The sequence below is a fragment of the Triticum dicoccoides genome, chromosome 5B (assembly GCF_002162155.2).
Source record: "Triticum dicoccoides isolate Atlit2015 ecotype Zavitan chromosome 5B, WEW_v2.0, whole genome shotgun sequence".
NCBI classification, from domain to species: domain Eukaryota; kingdom Viridiplantae; phylum Streptophyta; class Magnoliopsida; order Poales; family Poaceae; genus Triticum; species Triticum dicoccoides.
This window is the reverse complement of record NC_041389.1, coordinates 700,790,952-700,799,449: the sequence shown is the minus strand read 5'-3', so window position 1 is coordinate 700,799,449 and position 8,498 is coordinate 700,790,952. Positions and strand designations below refer to the sequence as shown.

Genomic DNA, 8,498 nt, shown 5'->3' with positions numbered 1-8,498 from the left:
TGTTTTTGATGTGGTCTCGATTACCAGGGGGCAAACACGATATGTCTGGCTTTCGAGTTGTTGTTTCTTGTCCCTGAACCGCCGCCGGGTCGTCCCTTTATATACACAGGTTGACGCCCGGCCGGTTTACAAGATCCCGAGGCCGGCTCATACAAGTGTCCGACTCGGTTTCTCCTTTCCCTGACTTACAACACAAGTTACACATCTATGGCGATTTACCATTATGGGCCCTAATCCGCCATCGGGCTCTGGGCCTCTATGTCTTCATGGTTAAAGCGCCATAGCCTTCATCTTCATGGGCTCTTGCACAGGACTCCTTGTGAGTTAATCCGGCCCCTTCCTGGGCGGTTTAACTCAGTAGTCATATCCCCAACAGGGGTCCTCGGCCAGATCCACCTGGTCGCGAGACGATGTGATGAGTACCCCTAGTCCAGGACACCGTCAGCAACTTTGTCCTTTCATCTCTCATTTCTAGATTAGCTCTTGCAATGCTCTATAAGTATAGTGATTTTTGGGTTTTAGTTTGGGAGTAATTATATGTGGTAGTTTATTTGATTTATATGCAATTTGAGCTCAAATTAACTTCTTAATTTGCATATGTAGGTGTGGTTTACTTAGTGCCATCCCGTCCCCGTCCTAACCACCGTCCATCGCCCGTACCGTCCTGTCGTCATCACCACCTTGGTGAGCCTCTTATTCTTATCCTTTTTATAAAAAAAATCATGTCTATGAGATTTAGATAGTTACTTGTATAATTTTCTTACACGTACTTTGTTTATTATACATAGTGGCATGGATTTGATATCCGTCAGCCCTTGTCCGGTTTATGATTTGGATGTGGTATATTCTCTTTGATAACTATTTGTTGCATTTCATGTTTATGACAATTCTTCCCATCAAGTTGACATAGATATTTTTATTTAGGAGGTATGTGAAGCGGAAATTGCAATCGACCCTCTTGTTGAGAAGTTATATTTAGTTGAAAAAGAAAATGAGTATTTGAAAAAGAATTGAAAAGAATTGAAGAAGAGAAGATGAAACTGGAGTTGTTTGTTGCTGATGTCGTCGATGATCACAAGATCAAGACGGATGCAATGCGCTTGAAGATTAGAATGATTAGAAAATATGCAGTTAATAATGAGGCTTTGTATCATTTGTTATTGCATTTTGGTGTCACAGCGTACATATGTACGCTGAGTCTCGTGGCTTCGCATGCTCCGCACATCAGACGCACTGCTTATACGATAAAGGGTCCCCCACTTTATATTATAAAGCAAATACCCGATAGATCGAGCTCGCTTGGCCGCAGCACAAATAAGCCAAAAGAAAGACGCACTGCTGATCGCCTTGCACAACGGAGCTCCTCCGCCCGCCCCGATTTGGCCTGCGCCCGCGTCGTGGCCGCCACATCGATTCACCATTGTAGTCGCCATGGCCAGTCAGTTGTGCCCCTACATGATGGCCTAGCGGCCGCCAGAGCTCCACAGCGGTCGCCCCACCGCCACGGCCGAGCAGAGAGTCGGCGGCATTTAATTTAGGCGACAACGGCTACGTCTCCGAGTTCCGGATGCATAACCGCCGTATGCATGTCGAGGGAGCACTTCCAGTAGCCGTTGTCCACCCCCTCCCGACAGCCGCAAGCCACTGATGGCTCGCCGGACGGATTTCTCCTCCTCGCACATTAGGTGTTCGATGAAATATCAACAAAGGTAAAAAAAAACCATCTGCGCTTTTTGTATGCATGGTTGATTGATAGTTTCGTATTCTAGATGAGTTCTTGCAACTCCAACTATTACGATCATTCCAGCCTATTTTTGTACAATCTGTAGTTTTCGATGCAAGTTTGTATTTTTATTTCATGCAAGTTTCCAGGTTTTTCAGACCAAATACCTTTTTCAAGCTGGAAAATTACTTACCGACAAAAACAGCGTGAAATGACTGTAGCTAGCCCAAAAACAGCTTACTTTCTTACAGAGCACGTCTCAAACGCGTAGGGCTGCTAATGCAAGTGCTGCATGCATGTATTGATGTATATCCGGCAGGGGGCTCATGCAAGTGAAGGAAAGGAATAAAAACAACGAGAATTGCCCTCATGGGAGAAATTTTACCGTAGGAGAAAAAAAATCCATACATGGATGCATGTCACAGACAAAGAGATAATGCACGAGGAGGAGGAGCATGCATGTACGTGGAACAAGAGGATGAAAATAAGGAGGAGGAAGAAGAAAAAGGACAAAACAAAACCAACAATTCACTGCAGCCAGTCAAAGCCATGCATCGCCGCACCTATGACTACATGTGTGCGCGTGTGCGCGTGCGTGCGCGTGCGTGCGTGCGTGTGAGAGAGAGAGAGACCTTCCCAAGCCTCAAAAAGTGCCTGCAACTACCGGGCTCCAGGGCTCCTGGTATTTGAAATTTTTGAAAAACACAGTTTCGTTGCTTAAAGAATCTTATATCAAATACGTGAATAGATACACATATTCCTAAGGCCTGGTAAAAAGCTGAAAAAGAAATACTTTTTATTTTGGGAAATACAAAAAAGATAAATTTCTGACAGAAAATGGCACACCTTTTCTCCTATATAGTGTCAGAAATTATCTTTTTCTGTAGCCCAAAACAAAACGAGATTTCTACAGGAACTTGCGAAAAATTTGTATTCGGAATGTGTATATGTATCCCTGCAAAAAAATTGTATTCGGAAGCTGAATTTTTTTTTTCTGTATTCGGAATGTGTATATGTATCCCTGCGAAAAATTCACATTTTTTTTGAAATTTCAAAAATACAAATTTTAAAATGTTTAAATATAGAGAGCAGTGGAGCTCGGGTGCTGCAATCCATCTCTCCCAAAACCTGTCCAAGTCAGGTCAAGTGCAGCTCATGCAAGTGGGTACATGCTAACGTCCAACCCATCTGTATATGAACAATGCACTGCCACAGCCTCGTCGTAACCTAGCAACAACAGCTTCCTACCCAACTTCGGTCTGTACCCACTTCCCCACCTCACAATTTGTATCTATCGGCAAAGAATAAGCTGTTGTTGACAATTAGCACTAATGGTGTTGAATAGCGGCCAATTCGAAACTATCAAGTAAGGGATCATTCAACAGGAGTCACACATCTAATAACAATAACCAGAAGCTGTAACAAAGACATTCATCAAAAAACGACGAGTGCATCATTTGATATAATTCTCATTGTAGGTTGGAAGTTAACACTAATATTGCAAGCACGGAAATACATACAACTTCCTCCGTTTCTAAATATAAGCCCTTTTAGAAATTTCCACATGGACTATATACGGATGTATATAGTTGCGGAAATTTAAATATGCTAAAAACAGTAAAAGATACAAAAGGTCTTTATGGTGCCCTCCCAGCTTGGAACAAGATATGGGGGTCCATGTACCTAGGTTTTCGGTTCTGGGTGAAGAACTTCTTCTCACGAGTCTCTGATGTGCTCCGGGATCTCGTTCTCGAGGATGGAATCAATCCACTGACAGATCATTAATCGTCAGTTACGATTTTGTTGCTCCCGGATACGACATGATTGCTCCCAGATACCGTATTGTTGCTCCCAGATACGGCATTGTTGCTACCGGATACGGTATGGTGGCTGCCGGATACATTATTGGTGCACCCAGATACTTTATTGTAGCTGTTAGTTACAATATGGTTGCTCCTAGATACGACATGGTGATCACCAGTTAGAACATTGTTGTCCCCACATACAAGGGTGTTGAAGCTCCCGGACACAGTGTTGCTGTCTCCGGACATGACAATGTTGTCGTTTCCAGACATGGTGTTGTTGCGCCCAGATCTCACTGTGTTGTTGGTCCCAGTTATGGTATTTGGTTGTTCATCGAGTGCTCTTCTTTCGTAATTTACGAAAGAGGGCATGTTAGTGAAAACCATACCCAATGAACGACCCGTGGCGGCGAGGCCAGTGAGCCGTAACAAACTCTTGGGTACCTCGCCAACAAATGAATTATTTGAGAGATTCAAGTACCAAAGGTTGTCAAACTCACCAATCCACGACGGGATGGTGCCGACCAATATATTGTTGGCAAGGTTGAGCGACTTGAGCTCACCACAGCCGGCGAGGCTAGTCGGGAGCCACCCAGTCAGGGAGTTTGTGGAAAAGTCAAGGGAAGCAAGAAGTGGCATGTCGGAGAAGCTAACACGAGCAATCGGACCGGACATGCACTACAGGGAAAAACTTATAAGCCGTGTACCTAATACACTCGGCTTATATCGATTTAAACTCGGTTTATATATAAGCCGAGTAAAACTCCCGGCTTATAGCACTCGGTTTACAGTCAATCGGCTTATACCATATAAGCCGAGAGCCGGACCGAAAAAGCCCGGCTTATGTATAAACCGAGTATTTTCACAGGGCTCTCGGTTTAATAAAGTAACATAACGGTAGCCTGATGTTAACGGCCACGTGTCACCGTCTATATAAGTCGAGTACCGTCGTCAGGGCACGGTTTAAACATAAACCGAGTGCACCTCAGTACGTACGGTTTATATATAAGCCGGGTGCAACCGCGGACGCACGGTTTATATATAAGCCGGGTGCGACCGCGAACACACGGTTTATATATAAGCCGGGTGCAACCGCAAACCGCACGGTTACTATATAAGCCGAGTTCCGCAGACAACAACATGGTTTTTATATACATATATAAGCCGGGCGCCGGTTAACTGAGGTGCACGGTTTATATAGCCTGCTCATGTGTCCAGATGGTCTATAAACCGGGTGCCAGGTGCTGGGATACACGGCTTATGTGTTGGCCGCAGCCATATGGCTTATAAGCCGGGTGCCAGGTGCTGGCTACACGGCTTATAGGCCATATAACATATATACAGGCGCTTCAGGGAGCAGCAACAACATATATACACTAGTACATCTATCCAGCAGCACATATATCACTTCAGGGAGCAGCAACAACATATATACAGTAATACATCTATCCAGCAGCACATATATCCAACAAATATATGTATCCAGCAGTACATGACCATGACCAACAAGCATATATCAAGTAATACATATATCCAGCCGTACATGAGTGCAGAGTCCACATATGCATACGTATGCAACAAAAGATCACAAACGAAAAGACCGTAAGTTTCAGGTCCACACAGTGCATACATATCCAACGAAGGTTCACAACAACATACATACATATGCAACGAGAGGTTCACAAATTAAAGGATCATGAGTTCCAAGTTCACACCAAGCATGAACCAATGAGCTCCACCGCAGCATATATGCCCACCGTCAACGCCCACAATGCAAACCTATAAGTCCATTATCACACGCATGAGTTTCTAAAGATAAGTTGAAAAGATGGATAAGGAAAAAGAGTTAACAAGCATCAACATATGAGGCTCAAATAGAAGCTAGGAAGTATGTACAATATAAGCATCGACGTTTGTGGACTCTACCATCAACAATGCACAAGTTTTAAGTTGAGAAGCACAAGCAACGAGAAGACGCAAGCATCAACAATGGACAAACATGGAAGACTACCTCAAGTGATCAGTGTTGCGGGGAGGTCGAAGCAACATGAACCGTAGTGGGTGTCACTGGACTTGCTTGGCCAGGTGAAGATCCACCTACCACACAGTTATTGGAGCCTTGTCCCGACTGAGAAAACTTGAAGCACAAGAGGATGAGATGGTAAGATTCATGATCTTCAAGCATGAAGGTAAGATGCATGACTGAAAAGTTCAGAGACTTACAAAGTTGAAATTAGGAAGAGTCGGAAGAGGAGGAAGAACGGGCAAAGTGGAACCCTGCATATTATTTCTGAGTTGAGCAAATGTCTCCTGCAGGATTGCCTGTTGTTTAACCATGAATTCTTGCTGTTGAAACAGGGCCTGCTGCATTTTCATGGCTTCCTCCTCTCGAAGCCTGGCATTGGCCTACAATATGCCATCACAACAAGTTCACCATCGTTGCAATACAAAGAAGAAATCACAAGGAAGGTCGATGAAGCAAAAGATACCTCGAGTTGATGGAGCATGTGCAGCCCAGGCTGTGGGCGATGCTCTATAGCAGGACCTGAGCTCGACGTGGTAGCACGGACGTGAGAGAGTTTTGGGATGTCCTTCTTACGGATGGCACCGTCGCCAACATATAACCGACCACCCTTCTTGCCATCTCCCGACTGGAGGGAAATTGTAGTGTCAATGTCCTGTGAGGCCGGATTAGAGTCAGGCCCGTTGTGCTCCTTGAACTTCCCACTGTATGCATCAATCCTCAAGCCAGCGCCTGGGTTGACCCACCCCCCTTCCGGTTTCTTTGACTTGCGGGAGAGACATAATCCCGTGAAGGTATTGAGCTTCTCTTGGCCCTCACCTCTCTCCCTATTCTGCAATAGAAGCAATAATATCCATAAATCCTACGAGGCGAATGATTCTTACCCTCGAAGCATGTTCGGTGCCGGTCTTCCGTCCAGCAAGAAGCTCCGCGACAACGGTCTCGACGTCAAACTAATGCATGTCCTGCAATAAAGTGAAAATTGGGATCAAACATAATCCACATGCAAAACTTGCAAACTGGGACTAAACATAATTCACATGCAGAATAGGTGCTCTGCCCACTCCTTTTGTATTTACAGTGGCAATACTTGTATTTCCATAACAATAACAAATATGTGCTCTGGCCACTCCTTTCTAATATACCGTTTATTAGCTACTTAGCTTTTCCCTTTTTTCTCAAAAGAAAATACAAAAGCCTAATCTCAAACGCATATAGAAAATTATAAAATCATGCATAGAGGAAATATTCATGTCATTGAACTTCTGTACAGGCTTTGAAGGTTGCCCATTTGTGCATCCCTTTAGTTCTATACTGCTCCAAGAATCTTACATATCCAGGCAGGAACCAATGAATCAAATGTGATGTGATAGATAAATCTTGGTTGCTGGTAGCCACAAATTAAAGGCCTAGCTAGCTGCAAAAAAAGCTTTCCCTTGTGGATTGGTCTTTGGGTTGAGTGGCTGCAGCAACACGAATCAAATTTAGAAGTGGTGTTGGAACTCGTTTTTCGTTTGTACAAGGCTACTTGCTCATTTCTTATCCTGAAATCCCAATGGTCCTTTGATAGTTTCTCTCAAAGGTTAAAACTTGGCTTAGTTGATAGATGTGTTAAAACTTGTGTATTATGCAGCATTATGAAACTAAGAGAAGAACAGCCGCGACTACTGGCATTCTTGCAAGTCAGGATGTAAGTGGCGTTGGGTCCCACTAGTCCCACATGTGCCACCCAGCAAAAAAAGATCAAATGGAGTTGGTGGACGTCCAGCAAAAATAAATGGCACAAATGGACAGCCCAGAAAAGCCGGTGAGACCAGATCTGCCGTCCCAGTTGCGCCTGACGTCAAAGCCGACGTCGTCGCCGCCGGAGCTGATTCAGATGAGGCCTTCGGCAACGACTTCACGGTACCTCTGCTCTGCTCCTCTAGCGCTCATATGCCTCTCCCCCTCTGCTGCGATGCAGCCTATGGGACTTGGAAGATGGGACCGGTGGATGTCGTACGTCGTCGGAGTAGTAGACGGTGAGGACTGATGCAAATTCGGGTTGCAGTAACTTGAGAACTAAATGATATGGAGCAAGGTTCAGACTTCGGACAGCTCATTGCATGCCATTCCCTTCTAGGTAGATGAAAGGTTCAGACTTCAAACACCTCATTGATGCAGATTGGTCACTCTCCATTACATCTTGATAGCCATAATCATGTCCATGGGGTTCAGCTTTGATAATCTAAGTTGTAGATAAATGTTGAATCTAGAGATTTAGAGTTGCCAATTTCCTGTACTATGTTTGCTCTGTACCGAATAATCGGAGGTGTTACTAATTAGGCCCGCACTAATGGCACTATATTGTAAGTAGTATATTCGTGTCAGTTTGCTCTGTGAACACGTGGTACTATGTGGACACTACATACGCCACAAAAAACTTAACTGGACTATGACATAATCCCACATAAGTGGTGGTCAGAGCGGACAAGTCCCACAATGCCCAGCGAGCTGTCCATTGACATCCTGACCTGCAAGACTGTATGAAATTGAGAAGTTAAAAAAAGGGGATGAGTGCGTACTGCGTCCGTTGCCGCGCGCGGTGATGTACGCTGCAGCCGGTGATGTACGCTGCCGCCGGTGACCGGTGCCGCTGATGCCTAGCTAGCTGCGACCTGCGAATGAGGGTTGTGTTGGGTTCAGTCATAGAGAGAGAGAGACAGTCAGAGGGACGGCGAGGGTTGTCTTGGGAACCTGCTGCTGTGCACCGCGGCAGCACGGTGCGGCTGCTTTAGATCCAGGAGCCGTGGACCATGCTGACGGGAGAGTGGGGGAGGAGGCGGCGGGGGCTGCGCTGCGCTGCGCTGCCGGCTGGCGAGGCAGAGATGAGGAGCAGCCGGACCTGTCAGCCGGACCTGGAGCAGCCAACAGAGCAGCAGTGAACCAAGACCTGTCAGAGAGAGAGAGA

General features: G+C 45.4%; 1 protein-coding gene and 1 long non-coding RNA gene across 3 annotated transcripts; both read right to left on the bottom strand.

Moving 5' to 3' along the window:
* Nucleotides 1-3,209: 3,209 nt before the first annotated feature.
* LOC119310597 (phytosulfokine receptor 1-like) lies at nucleotides 3,210-4,200 on the bottom strand. The gene has a single exon (XM_037586287.1). It carries the CDS (start codon nucleotides 4,198-4,200, stop codon nucleotides 3,505-3,507), a length of 696 nt encoding a protein of 231 aa, XP_037442184.1. The 3' UTR covers nucleotides 3,210-3,504.
* Nucleotides 4,201-5,018: 818 nt separating this feature from the next.
* Nucleotides 5,019-8,458, bottom strand: LOC119312766. 2 transcript variants are annotated; one of them, XR_005151438.1, is made up of 7 exons: nucleotides 8,285-8,456; nucleotides 8,113-8,205; nucleotides 6,433-6,513; nucleotides 6,015-6,203; nucleotides 5,749-5,931; nucleotides 5,537-5,662; nucleotides 5,019-5,304 (listed from the first exon to the last, which is right to left on the bottom strand). It is a non-coding gene; the product is annotated as an uncharacterized LOC119312766 (long non-coding RNA). The 2 variants fall into 2 exon arrangements; XR_005151437.1 differs by having other exon boundaries at nucleotides 6,015-6,513; nucleotides 8,285-8,458.
* Nucleotides 8,459-8,498: the final 40 nt, after the last annotated feature.

Bases quoted from the DNA above. Each gene is read 5' to 3' on its own strand.
- LOC119310597 (XM_037586287.1), bottom strand. From the start codon at position 4,200: ATGTCCGGTCCGATTGCTCGTGTTAGCTTCTCCGACATGCCACTTCTT.